Below are 19,935 nucleotides of genomic sequence, written 5' to 3' on the forward strand. Positions count from 1 at the left end.
CGATTTCAAAGGCGATTTTTCTCAAGTGGCTTTCGCGCTGATTTGAAAGCGATTTTATTTAAGTAACTATAGATGCAAAGAAAAAACGAGCGACTTGGGGCAAGTCTAACCACGAGTCTCTCGTAGCTCAGTTGGTTAGAGCGCCCAACCGGTATCTGGGAGGACATGGGTTCTATTCCCTTCGGGGACACAGGTTTTTCTTTGTCCCATGCTCGTGTCATTGTTAAACAATTCATCTTCATTATTTATCACGGAGCTTAAAATTTACCATCTTTATTATTTACTACACACTTGATGATTTCGACCTTGCTGATCCTAGCAGTATCCAGGACGCGTGTCACATATCAACCTAGTAAATGGCTCAGTTCACCACGAGTCTCTCGTAGTTCAGTTGGTTAGAACGCCCAACCGGCATCTGGAGGCCATGGGTTTGATTCCCGTCGGGGACTCAGATATTTTCGTTGTCCCATGCTCGTGCCATGTTGAACAACTCATCTTCATTAGATAAGATTTAGTTCTCTACCCGGCGAGAGACGAAGAACTTGTAGCATTTTCTCCATGACACAACGACTCCCTGGTTATAAGTAGTTACTAGAATAATAAAAAAGGAACGCGGTACACGTCGCCTCTGTTGGCCTGTTGCACTCGAAAAGCTCTCTCCTCTGCAGAGGCCTAGGCTGGGAAATGGGGAGAGGCAAAAAGTGAGCGCGCGGGGTCTAGAGAGAATTTCGCTACCTAACCGTCAAGCCACGCGATCCCTGTTTCCCACCTTTTACCGAAAGAATGCAACGGGGACCAGACAACATGACTATGCTATTCTTCTTTGTGACGGTCATGACTCAAAATGAAGCCCCACTATTCCAAATGACAATCAAAATTTATCTTTACTCGTGAAATTTTGGTATGAAAAGTGAAGAACGAGGAAAATATTGGCTATTCTTTCTAAGAAATCCTTTGACCTATGCATGTATACGGGAATTAAAATAAGTCATTTTATTGGGAAAAGTATAAAATTATATTTTCTCTGGTTATTAGAAACAGTAGCGTAGACAACAAGAACTTACTTCTTTCCTGTTTCAGCTCACTTTAAACGATGAAATAAATCAAATCAAACTTTCGTTGATGTAACCGGCTCGATTCCGAAGTGCTTTCGATTCCCCTGCTGGGTGACACAACACAGTAACTTCATTAGAAACTTATCCAGTGACCCTGCTTTCGGCTTTCACAGTTGTTCGGCATCATAGTTCACAAAATATCAAGACAAAAGACAACACTCGACTGCAAACCAGGGAAACTGAGCCCACCGTCTTTTTTTGATCACTAAAATAGAAGAACCATTGATAACCACTTATGACCAAGAAAAGAGTGCCGTAATGTTGTCTCGCAAATATTGTGTCAAAATTGGCCTTATCACGGTTTTCGACGCCATTTTGACGGGTAGCCAACGCTGTTAGAAATTACAGTGTTTGCATGGGAATCCAACGGCAAATATCTTTTACAAAACTTGAATTCTGGGCAACTTATGAATTATAAAGTTAAGATACTAGGCAAAAGATTTTATTCGCCGAGTTTAAAGGATGTTTCTTGGGTAGACAGCGTACGCGTTCAGTTACGTTTTTAATTTCTTATACATTTGTCTATATTTTTTCCCGCAAATTGACGCGGTTCCCATACAAACACTGTAATTTCTACCCGCTTTGCCTACTCGTGAAGACGGCGTCGAAAACCGTGATAAGTCCTATTCGATTTTGGTATGGAAAAGCGATGATTCCTGACAAAAAAGTGCTAAAAGTGATTGACAGAGACCAGCAAGGATTAAGTGTTTGTTGATATCAAGAGGAAGGCACTAATGGAAAGAAGGAGGCATTCTATTCGCATACATCAGGGGCACCCATCGAGAATATAGTTCAAAACCGCTTAAAGATAGCACCGTTGAACGTATTTAAGTATATTTAAATGGTAGATATAGGCATATTTTTATCCCCTTTTATCCCGGATTTCCTAGCTGAAAGTCTAGATCCGAAAGTTATAGGGATGAAAACTTACCTTTTCGAAAATTCCAGCCAGAGAAAGGCTCCCGAAAATTCTAGGTGGCCTTTTTTTGAAAAATCCGTCAAAAATGAACAATTATACCATTTTTTAGATATTCGAAAATCCTAGGAAAGGCAGGCAAGCAAAAAATTTACAATGAATGTTCCGAAAATTCTAGATCTCAAATCGTCTTCCGAACAGATATTTTAACGAAATATTCCGTTGGGTGCCCCTGATACATTATACATCACTATCGGGCTGACGGATTTCTTATTGAACACATACGTTTTTGAATCACCGCGCGTTTTTACCTCCTCGGATGAGTTGAGAAGCCTATCTTTCAGCACTTGTAAATTGATGTTACTGACGAAAAGTCGAGAATGCACGCTAAAGGAGGGAAAATTCGACTTCAGGTTGCCGTCCGTGGCTCAAAACCGTCTGTGCTTAAGCTCCCTTTTCATGGTACAGTGCGCGGCGTGAGAAAGGTTATTTTTACCTTTTCTCCCGCCGCTCGTGTCTCGTGGTTCGCGCCGGAATTGTGCCGCCTTGATTGCCGATTGCTCCCATGGGCCCATTTTAATCAATCGTATTTTTCTTCTTGCTGCTAAAGAACTTAAAAACAAAAGCGACATCAGGAGAGCAGATAAAGGAAGTTTGTTTCTTTAAAAGTTATCTCAGCGAGGCACAGCCTTGTAACAGCGTTAATTGTCTGCAGGCTTTTTTACCACGCTTATGGAAAATCTACAGTCGTGAATTACGAAAACTGAAGCAAAGAATGAAGTGACATAAGATTTGATGTCGAAACCTTCAATTGAAGTCTTTGTATTGAAGTTTTTTATGTTATTACGTCAATGAGAACTTTACCGCTATTAAGTACACATAGCAGGACTGGAGGCTAACTGACCTTGAAGACTTAGCGGTTCATTTAGCCTCCATACACATACGTAAATAATTCTCATTTTGTTGAATACTTAAATTCGAGTTTTTTTTCACCGCAAATTACGGTAGCATTGCGAATATTGTATTGTAACAAGATAGAATAAGCATTCCAATGTCCTCCAAAACAATTAGAATTGTTTTAAAAAATCCAGCTTAATGGTAACACGGCTAAACATGTGATTGTTATTGTTTTATTATAATAGTTCATTAAAACATTTCTTTTGTGCGTTGTTCATTTGAATTTAAAATCAAAGGAAATGAATGCATTTTTGGAGTTCCTTTGAATGTCATTAATCTAACAGCGTTGTCTCAAAAGCTGTTGTTTCGCAAAACGGTTGTTATTTGCGTGTTTTCATCTTTTATGGCAGACGCACGACCTGTAAAATAGTGTCTCGGTCAGCTCTTTAAAGAAACCTGTATTGATATGGCTTCGAAGAATAGGTAAGTTTAAAATTCAGCTATACGTCTTGAGTCCGCAAGCGTGTTAATTTTGATAATAAGATGCACAGTGATATTTGGATCCGGTTGGATACTCGCTTCAATACACAAGTTTTCCGTTCTGCCTTGACACCACTGCAAAGAAAACACGAATTCTTCAAGACCATTTGGAGTCTTTTGTTGATAAAGCACACTCGTCTTTACAAGTTCTTTCTTATGTAGTAAAAGTTTACTGTTTAAATCGAAACGACTAGAAGTTTAGGTAAACTGTTAAAATAAATATCTATTGCGAAATATTTACTTAACCGGTGTCGCTGAATGGTGCCGGATTTGCTAAGATGCGTTCTTGATTTCTATTTGATTTAAAAACGTTGTGTTAACTTTTTGATATTTATCACCAATCACTTAGCGTATTGAAAACAAACTCTTTACCTCACTCGGTCAATATATTGCCAATGCTGCAACGAGCTTATTATATGAACGTTAACCGTAAGCTGTGATAGGTTCGGAAACCTTTGCCGGTCATTTTAAGTCGTTCTAAGGTTTTAAACGCCTTTTTCCTTTGGTCAAAAACTGCTGGTATCCACGGAGCTCTCGCACCTTCTGGTAAATGGCGCGAAAAATACGCTTAGCTAGCGATAACTTAAACTGGACTTTAAAATTTCACAATGAAAGTGAATGTTTGGTAAAAATACGAAAAAAGGTTCAAGGCTTTATGCAATAGAACAGTGCATTTTATTTTGGAGGATGTGTGCATGATCAAGAGCATGTTTGTTTACCTGAAAAATATGGAATTTGCACTATGCAATTGGCTTGCGTCAAACGCAAGACCAAGTCTTTCATCCATAGAAATTGAAAGAATTAAAGGTTGCGCAGAAGTTGACATTTAAGCCTCAATGAGTACAAATATTGGAATCACCTAACCATGAAATGTCAACAACCTCTGATCGTATCTATACCACTGTGCTTGGTTTTGTTTTCATATATTGGTTTTCTGTGAACTACTTAAATGTAATTGAAAATTATTAATTTTATTATGATTATTGATAAGGTTAAAAACTTTTGTGAAAACAACTTTGGATGGCATTTTCTAAGCAAACGTAATCTCTATCCACAAATGACTGCTTGCAAGATGCAGATCAAGGTGAATGTTTATCCAACGAAGCCAAGGGGCAAATTCGATCAGCATTGTTTTGTTTGGCTTATTGAAAGTTGATGAGTTAAAACATCCCAAACTTGCGAGGCTAAATCTTGGAGCTGTTTTAAACTGTTTTTCTTTGAAATACTATTTATTTTAAAATGTCGATAACTGTCTACTGGGGTGTTTTGACTATAACATTTACAAGTTTCGAAATTTTTTCACCTTTTTGATGACGTCAATCGCTCCCTAATTGTACTTTTGTTGACAATGTGGCGTCAATGCGCCAATTGCCCATGCACAAAGGTTAGAATTGAACGTAACCAAATATAGTCAGTCGTATTGTACAACTATGTACAATTTTAACGAATTTGGGGCAACAAGAAACGAGTATTTAGAAGAAAAAAGAATTAATTGTTCAACATTAACCTGTTTTTAACGTGTTTTTATCATTGGGTAAACGGGATTCCAACTACTGACGCAATGATGCAACACAGCATAATTTGCTTTTACCTGGCTATTGTTTAGTGGTGTTTTAGCAATTGGGTGAATCATGTTTTGTTTTTGGGAAATGGCATCGCATTTGTAAATGCAAGATTAGAATATTGTGCGGTCATAAAATTGAATGAGAACTTAGATGAATGTTTGTGGTAAACAAGTAAAGAAAACTCAGTAAACTCAGTTTTACATTAATGCTTAGACCATGGCCAGGAAAGGTCCGCTAATGAGGTTCATGGAGGGGCAATGTTGAAAAGAAAACGTTTGAAAAACGTTCCCCTGAATCGAAAACACTGAGCCAAGTTAATATGTCTTTCGTTTTCATTTTTCGAAACTCTAAATGTATGTACATGTACTCTTTATCTTCCCAAGCAACACGAAGCAAGTTTACGAGGGTCTGAAGGAACAGTTGTCCAAGTTAAGTCGTACCTTGAAGAGCCTTGAAACAAGAGCGTTGAAACAAACCTTTTCTACAAATGAACTTGCATCAAAAGTAAGTTAATGGTAGATTAAATACTTTTGTTATATGTATATTCATTTATTAATAACAAATCACGATCCACCTTTTTCACCTAACCTACATATACATTCGTTCACTTTATCACAGGGCCGTAAAAGCTCTTCAGTCAAGACACATAAAACTGGAAGAGGTGATGAAGTTGTTCTAAGGAATAATGTCCCTGATGGGTTGGCAAAACTCGAAAGGTGAGAAACGGCTTTCTTGACTACGTAATTTATATTAATTTATTTTAAGAGCGAGTGATCCATTTTTTCTTAAGAATTCAATCAACTTTGTTAACAAGACCAGCGTTCAGCCTGTCTTTTTCTTACCACTCTTCTTCACAGAAAAACACACCCTTTGCAAATGGTTTCCTCTGATCTCATTCTGGGACTAAGCATAATTTTCTATCCAAGTCAATTGTGTTGCCCAACAAAATTTCTGTGAATACCTACAGAGTTTGCGAGGTTAAAATCATCCATTTAAAATCTTTTAATACTGATAGAATTTATCATTAAAAATAAACTAGAATTAGCTTATGAGCTTTTAGCAAATAAGCGCTGTGAAAGATATAGTTTTACAATAAGTTCCATCGAAACTCCTTTTACTTTTACAAGGATTAGTAAAATATAAATCAGTTGTGGACTTAGCCTCACATATAACGGTTGCCTTCAGGTCTTTGGAAACGCTCCGAGAAATACAGAAACAGAGGAATACCAAAGAATCCAAGATTCAAGGAGCGGCTGTTGGGAGGAGAAGAAAATCAAAAAAATGCGTTCATTTTGAGAAAATAGAAAGTGACATCACAAATTACAAGGTAATAATTCTTGTGCCTTTTCTGTTCATTCATCGTTTATTATTTCCAAGCTCGTGATTTATTTCTAAACGTTTATCCTTGCCTTTTTGCAGCCTAAATAACTGTTCGAAAATAGTATAGGGGACGAAGGCGATGTTTTGTTTTGGTCTTTCCTGTTTACATGTACAGGGTGTTATCAGCGGCTACCATACGTCCACCTGACATCCAAAGACCACCCCTGAGTCGAACTGTAAAGCACATTTTTACATATGCATATGAAAAATGCGCTATGTGAAAGCATTGCCATTAAAATGAGAGACCAGGTCTTCTTAACAGAGGGCGTCTTGACTAAGAACCAAGTTGAGCGAGGCTTCGTTTCAGGGAAAGATAAAATAGAATTTTTATTGCCGAATAACTGTTCAGACTGTTATCTAGTCTTTATCTTCAAAAACAACAACAGCGGCTATTGATCTCATGATTCTAACGCTATCATAATGAATACATGCGTACCTTGTCGCCAGAAAAAGGTACTAAAGTAATTTGCGGTCTCCTTACTCAGGGCTTGATCGGCGAAATCTCAGCTCAAGCGGAGCCAGTTAATCAAGTGGTGAAGTCTGGGAATACAAGCTTACAGGGAGGACAAATACCCAAAAATAAAGAAGAGAAGACGAGACAGGAACTGGCAGCAATGAGCATTCGTTGGAACGTACTCTGTGGTGACGTCGCCAACACGTGTGGCAGGTACGAAAAGAGATGCTGGGCAATCTACAATATCAAATCATTTTTTTGGATTATACTTTCTCGAGAAAGTCAACATTGTGCTGGGTCAGTGGTCATCTGATGGCCTCTGGACAAAGACAAATTACTTGTATCATACGCCTTAAAAATGTTCCCTTTGCCCTTTGGCCAAACATTTCCTGGAACGAAAGGTTGATATCAGCTTGACTTCTTGTCCTTTTTTCTTCAAACATGTAAATGAAATTGGAAGTTGAACAAAGTTTAAAAAAGTTAAAGAATGACGGAGTTTCATGCATTTTTATCGCAGAGTAGTGGCTATATTTTTTATTTGATATTTTAGTTACTCTTACCCTGTGTTCCAGCCATTGGAAAGAAAAGACGTAAATTTGCTAGTTGTACGTAAGATACAGGAAAATTTCCTTTTTTTGTATTTTACCTTTTATTTGACTCGACGAATCCCCTTCAGACTTAATCTTGCTAATATTTAAGAGTATAAAAATTATTTATTTCAACTTTAAACGGATACTTTTGCCCCTTCAAATTAACCTTTTCACAGACGACTTCCGCTTAAAGTATAACGTTTTTACAATTTTATCATTTTTTCTAGCATTGAAGCGTTTGTTTTGGAGATGCAGATGGAATATGCAAAGCTGAATCTGTGGCTTAATAATTCTGAGATCGCAGATTCGTGGTTGGTGGAATACGAGTCTCATGCAGATAAACCAGATAAGTTGGGAACGACGATTCGAGCAGTGAGGTTGCAACTTCATGAAAATCAGGTATGCACTAGAAAAAAAAAGACCGATTACACGAGGACTCAGATTTTGCCCGTTATCTACCGCTTTGGCACTCATGCCAAATATTACACAGTCATTTTCTTAAAGATCTCAACAGGATACCACTTTGGAGAAAATTCATTGTTGTGACATAACTGAATTTGCCATTGACCGTGGTCTCCGTCCGCCGGGTTATGACCAGAGTAAATCATTGTATTTTATTTCTTCTCCAAAATCGTAACCTTGGCCAGCTTATAGTCGTATTCTCTACCCGGTAATCTTATCACAACTTAAAGATTGAACGCTTCATATTTTTCTTCGTTGTAGAGAGTGCTGGACAACTTCAGAAAAGCTAAAACCAGCTTGCACAATATGTACGACATAGCAGTTGTACTCATGAAGAGTGGTCGGCTAGACGAGGAAGACGCCAACGAGTTGGAACGCGTCATAAATGTTCTGGTGGCAAAATGGGAATCGATTGATAATCGTCTGAATGCAAGCCGGGACCGGTGAGATATATTACAAATGCACACTGATCAGGGGTATCTAAAAAGAACCACAGAATATCTTTTAAAATAGGGCTAGACTGCGCTCAAGAAGCATAAATTAAATTCACAAACATAAGAAATCGAATAGATAACTTGGGTACGTTCCTTTGGGATGGTCCGATCAATTATCCAAAATCACTCGGTGCATCAAGGGAGCCGTAGAGTCCACGTTCGGCACGGATTGACCGGTTCCTTCGAGGCACCATGATCCGAGTGATCTTGGATCGTTCATCCTGATTAGGATCAACCCAAAGAAACACACCCTTGTAAATGAGCTATAAAATTAATACAACAACAACAGTGGCAACAACAAACTTATTATTTCTATTTCCCATGTAGTTGTCTCACGTTCTTGAACGCTGTGTTGAAAAAGAATGTGCTACGTGTAGATCCCATTTCCAGGGCCATACCCTGATTCCAACATTATAGTTGGCTACTTTCTTGCCAGCAATTAATGATAAATATAAGTTAAAGAAATAGAGGTGGGGGGGGGGGGGGGAGCTTAAAGATTTCGGCTAGAGTGCCACCTCGCCCCATACCACTCCAAAGATGGTTACACTTTGTTTAAAAAGAAATCCAAGGAAAAAGAGGGGCCACCGTCCCCTCGCGAAAAATTATGGCAAACACTAACAAATTACAAAATTTTTACCTCATCTTGATAGGTACTGAACTGTAGAGGTGACTTAACAGATCTTTTATTTACTTTTTGCAGGATTTACGCTGAGATTAACAGGTTAAGACTAAGAAAGGCGAGGCAGACACACTCCATCCTTCGAAGATTTAGTTCGCGCAGAAATTCATCTTTTAGAAGAAAGAGATCCATGCGACAGAAACGTGAAGTGCAACAGAAAAAAGATACCGAACCTAAGGTAGTGCAAAGCATATAAATTGTTAGTGAAATAATGTGCTAAGGGATAGACTCGATTATTTTTGTTATAGAGTGTTAACTCGAATCCCTTCAAACCCGTTTTTCCTAGAGGCGTATCCAAAAAGAAACATTCGACTATATTAAATAATCATGTATTAAACTAAATGGCAGATGGTAAATGCAGCTCGGTGCATGAAATGAGAAAAAATGAAATGTAACGCGAGCGTGGGACAAAGAAAAGTTCTGAGTTCCGACGGGATTCGAACCCATGGCCTCCAAGAATACCGTTTGGGCGCTCCAACCAACTTAGCTACTAGACACTCGTAGTGAGCTGGGCCATTTACTAAGGTCACATACGACATCTCATTTACCATCTCTCATTTATTACATATATCATGCTTTCGGCATTGCTGAGCTTGAAGTTGCAAGACGCGTGTCACATATGAACCTAGTAAATGGCCCAGCTCACATTAAACTATACTGTTACTTAATTTTTCCAGATATGTTATCAGATTTCGTGACTCATTTTACAGACCATATTAATAGTTTACATTTCGAACTGGAACTGACTTGCACTGGAGGCTAATGCGGGTAACCTTTTTGAAAGCAAATCCAAGAAGTTCTCACCGGGTGAAGACTTTTTTAAAATCCCTTTTTACGGCACTAGCCTCTAGTGCAAGCTAGTTCCAGTCCAATACCGAGAATACGAATCCGGTCTATCGTTTGGAGGTAAGCAATATTATTGCCTCGTAAAATTTGCATGGAATCATACCTGCAGTATCATAACCTGATCCGATAAACACTCTTTGTTTCCCATCATTTAGATTTCAATTACTGTTGATAGAAGACCTAAAGTATCTGTGACAGAAGTTGTTAGAAGTTCAGCGTCAGTGGATTTAAATGCTTCCTTGGATCCGGTACAAGTTGTTATGACAACGGACAAAGAATCTGAAGAGGATAAGCTGAGGTAATTGCATCTACTAGTAAAATAAATAAAAAAAATAGTAAAACCTATAACCTATAAGCTAGTGGGTCCGTGTATTCCCGATCGAATTGGAATTTGGTAGTGTTGGAAGGAAGAAAACCGGAGACCCCGGAGATAAACCCTCGGAACAAGGACGAGAACCAGCAACAACCCACATATGACGACGAGTCCGGAATCGAACCCGGGCCACATTGGTGGGAGGCGAGGGCTCTTACCACTGCACCATCCCCTCCCTCCTCTGGTAGACGTCAAAGCTTGGTCTTTCAGTTCATTCCGCCTTTATAATCATGATCATGTTTTTATGTTGTCTATGTTGGATCATACGAGTGATCTTTAAGACAAAATAATCGTCTTTCACCCACAGGTTGGAGAAACAGAAAAAGGCTTTTCAATCCTTTGACTTGTCTCTAAAGTCATGTGAAAAGCGTGTTCATGATCTTGACGAGGAATCGCTTCAGAAATTTTCAGCTGTTGGATCGACTGGGAACGAACTTAAAAAGCAGCTGGACGTTATTATGGTGAGTGGGAATATACGTAGATCTACTGTACAAACGTGTCATCTTTTACCACTATGGTTGTTCTTAACCTTCGAATGTGCTCTCCTTCAGGCATTCAGTGTATTCTGTTTGCATTCTCGTCCCTATAACCCTTTCGTTTCTCTTAGCCGGCTGGGCCTTGGCACGAGAAAACGAAGGGCTCTGGGGACTGGAAATCCTGTTTCCCCAGAGCCCTTCGTTTTCTCGTGCCAATGCCCAGCCGGCTAAGGGAAACGAAAGGGCTATGGGGACGAGAATGATTCCGTTTGGCTTTTAGTTAACCTATGAGAGAAACTTTTGCTACCTAATGATGGCAACGAGAACAACGTACAACAACATATTGAGGGAGATGTGGCAATAAATAAAAATAACTAAAAGTGGCTATAAGCCACTAAACTCGGAAAAGTTATTATGAAACAAGAATCGAAAACAACAAACTGACAAATAAAGGTTTGCTTATACAAATGATGTTATACTTTTCAAACTTCTGTTTACTTCACTTTGATTGTCATCAAATACTGATCGAGAGCAGACCGAAAGGCCAAGAGATAGAGTTCCCATCTGTTGCAAATTGATTTCTTTCTTTTCATTTTTCCTTTTTGTTATTTGAAGGTAACGAATAATAATAATAATAATAATATCATTGGCTATAAGTCGAGCGATTTTTTTTTCACCAAATCGTACTGAAATAAATTCATCTTTAGCTGAGTGTTTTGGGTTAGTTTTTTTCTAACTGGTTCTAAAAAACCAAAGGTTTACGGTCTCGGCTTAATAGCTGAATAAATATAATATTATTTCAAGAAAACTGACATTAATACAATATTTCGGTTGGTGACTAAGCATGTTAATTTTATGTAATTTAACAAGAAATCTAGGTATCAGAGAAAAGGTCTAATTCTCTAGAGGCCTTAAAACACTTGCACGCATTGCGTGCATATGTCTAACAGGAAACGAGTGAAGGAGTGATGGAGTGAAGGAGTGAAGGAGTGAATTCACTTCGCCCACTACAACTCTTTTCCGAGTTAAAAAATGAAAAACGAGGCTGCATTTCTTTTTGATTCTACTTGGAATCACTGCCGTTCTTCTGTTAGGTTTTGAAACAATTTCCACCCTGAGTTTTGTATTGAAATAAGGGTAGTATCTTGAATGTTGACGTTCTTGTTAGTCGCCAAAAACTGTGAGTTAATTATTGAAAATATATTTTTTAGAGGTTCGAAGAAGACCTGAAGCAATCAAGATCGGAATTCCAGTCAGAAGTAGACAAGTTCGAGAAAGCTAAAGAAGATGGCCTGTTTAACGACACAGATTGTGAAATCCTGGAAAAGAAAGTGGAAGATCTAAAGAAGAGATGGGAAGAATTATGGGGAGAACACGTCGTTAATAAGGATCGGTAGGAAAAATCAAATTACATGTGCTACAACTATAGACAGAAGTAGTTGGAACGCCTACGCTAAGAAGATGAAAGTACGGAAACTTGACGCTTAAACTTTTTCAATGGCGCATGCAAACATTTTAAGAGGTCCCCCTCCCCCCTTTCAAGGTTGAACCCATTGTGGCTAAGGATTGTTTGTGCAATATATTCAGGAGCTCGACATTGAGAAGGGGAGGGGGGAGAGAAGGAATTAATTTGGTAATCATGCCAACAATTTTGACGATGGTTGTAGCTTCACTGTTTTATAATATATAACTTCATGTGACCATAGAGCGGTTTTCAATTGATTGTCGAAAGTAACTTCAATTGCTTTTCATTTTACCTAACTACACTCTGTAATTCACTGAAAGTGCTCCTGCTTCTGATTCAACCAATGAGAACAAACCAAATCAATCCTCAAATGTGTTCCTGGCCTTCAACGCCTTTGGCATTTAAAGCGCTTTTCGCTGGTTGCGAGACTTTGGAAATATAACCCAAGCCTGAGTCGCTGTAAAACGTTGTGTGCCAAATCACAGTTAGGTTTGCTTCTGATTGGTTGTTAAACAGCAGATGTGATTGGTTAAAACGCTGCACAGAGGTTTCAGACCATTTACAGATCTCAGCAATTGCGTATTCAAAGCAAACACATAATTCAAATAGGCCTCTTTCGATACATCAAAATTCAGCTTGGTAGCGAGGCCTAGAGTAATAAACATGCTTGTAGACTCCAGTAACAATATCAACTTTGTTCTTTCTTTCATAATTGTACGTTGTAGCATCATTAAAGCCACCATGGATCTTAACGACAAATCGATACAGAAGATGAACGAGGACTTTGATAAAATCGAGAAGCAAATTAACACACCTGAGATATACGACGACGAACGTCTGTCCCTGGAGGAAAATATACTCAAACAGAAGGTAAAAATAGCTACATATGTATTATGATTGTTATCTCATCTTTTTACTGTTTCATTAATGTTTACGAAGAGTGAACAGCTTGTAATTTCATCATGCTTACAATATAAATACCAATTGTCAATGATGTTTGGGCAAGTTTTCACTGGGAAAATGGGAGTTTGGGTCACTGGGACTGAGATTTGGTCACTGGAAATGGCAATCAGAAAAAACATGGATCTGGAAAAGGGATTTTGAAAATTTGGGATAACAATAGGCTGGGAAATGGGATTTGGGCAAACCTTGGGGTGGTAAATGGGATATGTATCTCCCTCCCCCCCTACAGGGTTCTCGTCAAAGACAGGTCGTGGAAATGAAGATTTTCATAATAGTGCAATAAAATCAACCTATAGGTGTATCACCAAAATGGTAAAAATTGTCTTGAAAAAATATTTATGAGCACCCAGTGGAGCGAATGTTTACTTCGTGTGAAATACCAAAAGTGTCCAAACAATACGCAGAACTGCAACCTAACGAACCCTTCTTATTATTATGTAGAGGCTGATGGAGGACCTAGACACGTACAGTGCCTCAATAAACCAAGTGAATGTTACAACGAACAACTTGTTGGAGAAAGGATTAATGGACAAAAGTGCTTTTGAAAAGGTTCATGAGGAAACAGGTGCTCTTAGGGAAAGACAAAGGCGGCTAAGGAATATCTGCAGGGAGAATGGAGATAGGTAAATATAAATATTGCGGAAATTTGTTAAGTACTGCGCAAATATGCTGGTGAAAATTCATAAAGCTTGATTTGAGCGTCACAATATCTACCCTCCTAGACAGCTGGGTTTCACGAGCGTCCTTATATTCTTCCTTTTGTAAATGTTTGGCGAATGAGGTTAAAAACACGCCACCAGTACTTTAGAGGCATTTCTGAGAACCCGGAAGTGCTGGGCAGTGGGCTTGAAAAGATGGTAAAACGTCACTTTTAAGTCAATCCATTACAAGCATCAGAAGTCTCTTGGAATAGTTAGCAACTGACTCGTCTATTTTCCACTCACTAGAATATCAAGTAAAATATATAAGAACTGTTAAAAAGTCACAGTCTGTGCATGAAGCCCTGTGTATGACCATTCCAAAAAATCTTTAGAGCAGGTAGTTTAATTACTTTGAAGAAAAAAAACTTTCTGAGTGTATAAATAGCATTCTTTTATTTTCTTTCTAGGCTTGGAACAGAGCTTCTTGAGCTGAATCAGAGTAGAAATGAATCGCCATTAGAAGTGGAAGAAGAAACGATCCAGATTAGTGATGATTACAGTATGCTAGCAGCGTCCCTGGATGACTTTCTTACTGATGACATTTCTGATGAAGGATTCGCAGAATTGGACTCTTCCAAGGTAGGGACGATTTTCAGTATTTCCGAAAACCCCTAGTATTTGCAGAATTGCTAAAATGTCCCTTTCGCCGCTTTTCACCCCTCACGGAAGAAAACTGGAAGTCTGGGTAAAAAAGTTCCATACTGGTAAAATGTAACTTAAGATACGCACAGCCACTCTCAATTGATTTGTTGTTTTTCTAACTGTATGACTCTGTTCAATGTATTAAAAAGTTATGGTATGTTTCATTTGGTAAATACAGTGGAACCCCGATATAACGATCTTCGATATAACGATATTCCCGATATAACGATGAATATGTTATGTCCCGGCAAAAGTAAAATGTATGGGAAAGAACCCTGATATGACGATTCCTCGATATAACGATATAGAGATTACTTCATGGAAAGTGCGCGCGTACGATTTTTTTTCACGAGTTGAGTAGTGTCAGAAAACGAACGAGTGAGCGTAGCGAACGAGTGAGTTTTCTGATACGTATCAACGAGTGAATAAAAATCGTACAAAGCATTTTCCATGCTGTAATATGTTTATTTCATAGGTACTGAGATTTTCTTTTCCGTGCTACTGAGTAGACAAATTTATTTGCACAAATAAATGACACTGTAAAACCATTCAAGTGCTCAACAACTGAGTAAATCAAAGATCTGCAGCATTCAAAATTTTTAAGTTAAGTCAAATGTCTGTTAATCAAAGGAAGCCATGCCAATAACAAAGTTAAGTCAAGAAGATAAATCACAATTTATTTCAGTCAATTTATTTTCCGTCGGTCGCAAACATTTTCGGCTGTACGGTTCTGACATCTCTGCAGTCGGATCCCGTTCTAGTTTTTGTTTGTCTTTCATTGAACTCCAAGTACTCGACTCCGCTTGCCGTTTTCAGTAGCTTACTCCCTAGCACATATCACGATGTTCTTGGCACCCACAGAGTCCGAAGTGAAGAGTGTTGTTTAGCCAGAGCGTGTTTAGAAGTGCCTCGGGACTACACATACCGAGCAAACCCTTCTCGCACAATATTCGCTTGTCAAAGCTACCGACGCTTTCGGTTTATTTTCTTTTCGTTGCTTTTTTAGCTGCTTTTGTTTAGACTGTAGAACTTTCCTGGTTTTCTCAAACACCAAGTCGTTGATTATGCTTACAGAATAGCTCTTTTTCTTCAGATGTCTTTCGAAGCTAGCCACTAAACTTCGAAGAGAAGTCGGCTCGTATTTATTTCCATCTTTGGTGCGGACGGCAATGATGAATTGGCTGATGTATTCATTCAGCTCAACAGCCGGAATATCTTCTATTTTTCTGTCTTCCTTCTTCGTTATCAAAAATCTTTCAAGCAATTTTACATCTCGTTCAGTTTTTTGAGCGGTGTTTTTGTTTTCCTGTTCTAAAATGAATTCTTCAACTGATGAAACAGAAGCAAACCTTCCCTCGGCCATTTTTCAAAGCGCGGGTTTTCTTGTCGGCAACGGCTGTGGGATGACGTTTCCTTCAATACGTTCATTCATCACCAGTGAAAATTCGTCGTTCGCGTTGCTAATTGGACGAACGATATTTTTTCACAGTGAAATTTTGTCGTTTGTGCTCCTGATTGGCTAAGCTCTGAATCAGTACGATTTTTACTCCCTACGATTTTCATGAGTAAATCTCAGTACCTATGAAATAAATAATTTTACTGCCCCCTTGGCATATCGTTATATCGGGGTTCCACTGTAAAACAGTTTTTAATTAATCATTTTCCCAATCACTATAAAGGATCTATATCCATTGTCGTAAAAAAACGTTAGATGTGACTATTCACGGTTCATATTATAAAGTAAATGTAACGCTAAATAAAACACTTCTTCTATTCTCCACAAAATGGTCTGTACAAAATTTTCTTCTTATTACTCCCTTTAAAGCTGATACAGGGCACAGAGGTTGTGCTCGTTAGCATGACTTCTTTGAAATATCGGGCAACTTCTTTGTTTTTGGACTTAATACAACTTCTTTTTGGACTTCCTTTTTGGCCATTTGGCCAAACTGTCTTTTTGGCCATCAACCCTGCGTTGTTTCTCCTCATTATATATCTCTTTTACGGGTAGATGCTAGCATACCTGGTGAACGCTGTATGCATAACGATTTTCCTATTCTCACCCTTAAAATGAAGCATTGTTTTTGACCATAAACTCTTTCTGTAGACGTTTCTAGAGACGAAGATGAATGATTTTGATACACAAGTCCAGTCCATGAACCGCTGGATGAACGACACCGAGAAGCTAGTGAATTCGCTCCACGTGGGAATGGATCCCAATGAAGTCACTAAAAGAGTTCAGCAAATCAAGGTTGGCCTGTGATTTACCCTCTATTCAAAAACTTGATAGATATCGTCTCTAATAAAAAAGTAACAGACAATTTGAAATCTTATTACAAAGGGTTAAATTGGCAAGGGCTATTGTCCTGTGTTTGCAGTGGGCATTGAAACATTTGTCTCACAAAGCCGCTCTCCACCCGGCTAGGGGTATAAATGAATATTGGCAAATTGATGGGGACCTGACAAAGAACCGAGGGATAATCTGCAACGTAATAACTCCTCTTTAGGGAAGGTAGTAATTTTTCTGGCCACTTCATACCAAAGAGACTGGTGTTTATTACCGCCTTCTTAAAACACTAAGTTTTGAAACGGCTTTTCTAACCCCAGGGGGGGGGGGGGGGGGTACTTCGGCTTGTAAATGACGGGGATGATCGAATGGAGGCAAAAATCAGGACCCAAAAAAATCCCTTAGTCTTCCGACATTACCCAAAAAAATCCCTGGACCAAAAATAACCCCCAAAGAAATCCCTTGTCAAATTGCCCCTAAATTTCCAGATATACGCCACGGCCGCGCCAAGGCACTTTAGTTCGTTTTTAATACCCTCAAAAATCCCTATTTAAATCAAGTCATCCCAAAAAATACTTGCCAAATTTTCCAACTCAAAAAAATCCCGGAATCGAAAATTTCAAACAAAAAAAATCCTTCGATCATCCCCGTCATTTACAAGCCGGGGTACCCCCGCTGGGTTTCTAACTATTACTATACTTTTATTAAAGGAGTAAAAAAAAAAAAAAAAAAAAAACGAAAACAAACAAACAAACAAACAGAAGCACAGAAAGGCTGACCGTACGGTAGGCGGATTTAACTAGTATATTTTCCTCCCAATATTTTCATGCTACCTTATTCCGCCTACCGTACGGTCAGCCTTCCTTTTTTAGTATTTATATATTTTGCTGATCAGATCCACCAGGATCCCTTTTTGTGTTGCTCGTTGGCCCTTTCTTTAAGGTGTTCATTATAGGTGTCTCTAAGTCAGTATAAAGCAAGTTTTTAACAAAAAAGAAATATTTTACTTAAGAAGTTTAAAATTATTTAAGATTTAGTGTAGACGGGATAAAAGGCAAAAATCACATTTCGCGTTATAATGAGATTTTTTTAGCAAAAGGTTCCCTTAGGCAATTGGAATGAGAGCTTTTGGCTTTACCATAAAATGTTTAAAGTTTAATTAAATTTCTTTTATTTTTTCCACAAGATGCGCTGTGAAGAGATAGAAAAGAAAGAAGCTAAGATGAAACACATCAACAAACTTGGTGAAGAAATAACTAGCGAGTCACTTAACATGACCACCACAGAAGCTGTTGAAGGGAAACTGGAAGATCTGAACAAGAGATGGCGTGACACAAAGGAGATGTTGAGTGATTACCGTGACAAGGATGAGGACGAACGTGCCGAAAACGGAAACTGTTGTTGTTTTCAAATGATCACAAAAGCGTTTCATGCTTGCTTTTACAGTTGATTATGATCAGTCCGATCAAGAGAAAAGTCGTCAGAAACGTCTTCCGTGAGGGAAACTCACTATATGTTTTACATGCACGAAGAAAGCTGGTCTTTCATTGTTTCAATCACATGTCCTAAATGAATAGAAGGAACAAGAACATTATTTTTAAATATTTTAAAAAAAGAAAAGGTTAAAACAAAAAACAAAACAAAATTAAAATAAAAGCCGCAAAAAGTAAACACATACACAAATACACAAAACCCAAATATTTTACAAGCTATCTAAGATCAGAGTTCACTATTTGTAGTTGTACTTGAGCCGAGAGTTTTCCCGCGATCAGAGTCCACTTATTCTAGATCGCCGACCTAGATGAGAGAGGGTGGTTATTATGTAGGGTTATAACTTTCTGTCTCAGTAAATACTGTTGTAGTTTCAGACAAAGACGGGTAGGCACTTAGTCTAGATCGCCGACCTAGATGAGAGAGGGTGGTTATTATGTAGGGTTATAACTTTCTGTCTCAGTAAATACTGTTGTAGCTTCAGGCAAAGACGGGTAGGCAATATCGTGAAAAGGGTATGTTTTTCGAACCCAAATGACATGAACAGATACACGGGGCACTGAGTGCTGGGTATCGGTGAGTCTCTTTTACATGGGACTCATGAACCACAAGTGTGTCAGACAGTCAAAACGTTGTGACAACTTTGTATTTTTTATTGTAATTGGTATCTTTATCCGTACCATGTAATATAAATAATATTTTATATGTTAATATAGAACGAGGTATTTTAGCATTTTTTTTGTCTGCCTGTGAATGATTTTAATGTCATATTCGGGTTTTTCAATTACAATTAAGTTTTTTAATTTACCTATGACTGCTTTTACCCTTGACAACGGTAATTAGCATTAAATGGAATTTTAACACTAAATTAGGCAGACACTTGTCAGATAAATTTACATCCTAGATTCAAAAAGAACAACGTGGTCCAGTTTTCCTGTATGTAGATAACTAAACAATCTTTTCATTATATTTTATTGTAAAAAAAATAAATAAAAATGCCAAAAATAACGGTGTTATTGTTTCTGAACTAAGAATAAACGGCGCATGAGTTTTGCTGGTAACTGAAAATTGACAAGGCTTTCAGCTCGCTTCTTTCACATTCTTGTCGTCCAGAGGCCGCAATCCTTTAGATCAAAAGAATCGTTGTCTCTGGGGACGAGAATGTTAGGTCTCCTTTTACATGCTTCCCAAAGTAGTATACTATGTACATTTATGCCATCACCGAAAAGCTTACTTTTCTTGAAACATTGAACGGCTAGTACTAAGCAAGCCTTGTTTCCCCCCCCCCCCCCCCGGGTAGATCAATCTTCGTCTGTAATCGTTTTTTACGACTTCCTTGGCGCAAAGAATACAGATTTGCTCTTTCGACCAAGGAGAAACGGCAAATTCGCGTGATCGTTTTGGTCGGAGTTGACCCGCGCTACTTTCCGCCATCACAAACAAGAATTCTTGAAACTTGACTCTTACTAGAAAAGTCACGCGCTCGCAGAAACACCACCCCCTGATCTGACTCGTCCCCAGTCGTCTTTTGAGTCCGTCTTAAATCGACTGCTGAACAGCATCCTTCGCGTCTTGCAATTTTCGCATAAGAAACGACTGGGG

The 19,935-nt window shown here is 38.4% G+C and overlaps 1 protein-coding gene and 1 pseudogene across 1 annotated transcript; one reads left to right on the forward strand and one right to left on the reverse strand.

The window, feature by feature from the left end:
* The first annotated feature begins 3,272 nt into the window (after nucleotides 1-3,272).
* On the forward strand, nucleotides 3,273-18,721 carry LOC144656018 (uncharacterized). The gene is made up of 16 exons (XM_078516228.1): nucleotides 3,273-3,411; nucleotides 5,417-5,537; nucleotides 5,652-5,749; nucleotides 6,219-6,360; nucleotides 6,899-7,080; nucleotides 7,685-7,856; nucleotides 8,181-8,362; nucleotides 9,114-9,270; nucleotides 10,094-10,236; nucleotides 10,619-10,772; nucleotides 11,999-12,180; nucleotides 12,978-13,122; nucleotides 13,657-13,838; nucleotides 14,324-14,495; nucleotides 16,663-16,806; nucleotides 18,029-18,721. The coding sequence occupies exons 1-16, from the start codon at nucleotides 3,395-3,397 to the stop codon at nucleotides 18,290-18,292; spliced, it is 2,457 nt and encodes an 818-aa protein (XP_078372354.1). The 5' UTR covers nucleotides 3,273-3,394; the 3' UTR covers nucleotides 18,293-18,721.
* Nucleotides 15,070-16,157, reverse strand: LOC144657461 (uncharacterized protein KIAA1958-like; annotated as a pseudogene).
* Nucleotides 18,722-19,935: the final 1,214 nt, after the last annotated feature.

This window comes from Oculina patagonica, chromosome 6 (assembly GCF_052425735.1).
Source record: "Oculina patagonica isolate OP01 chromosome 6, crgOcupat, whole genome shotgun sequence".
Lineage (NCBI taxonomy): Eukaryota > Metazoa > Cnidaria > Anthozoa > Scleractinia > Oculinidae > Oculina > Oculina patagonica.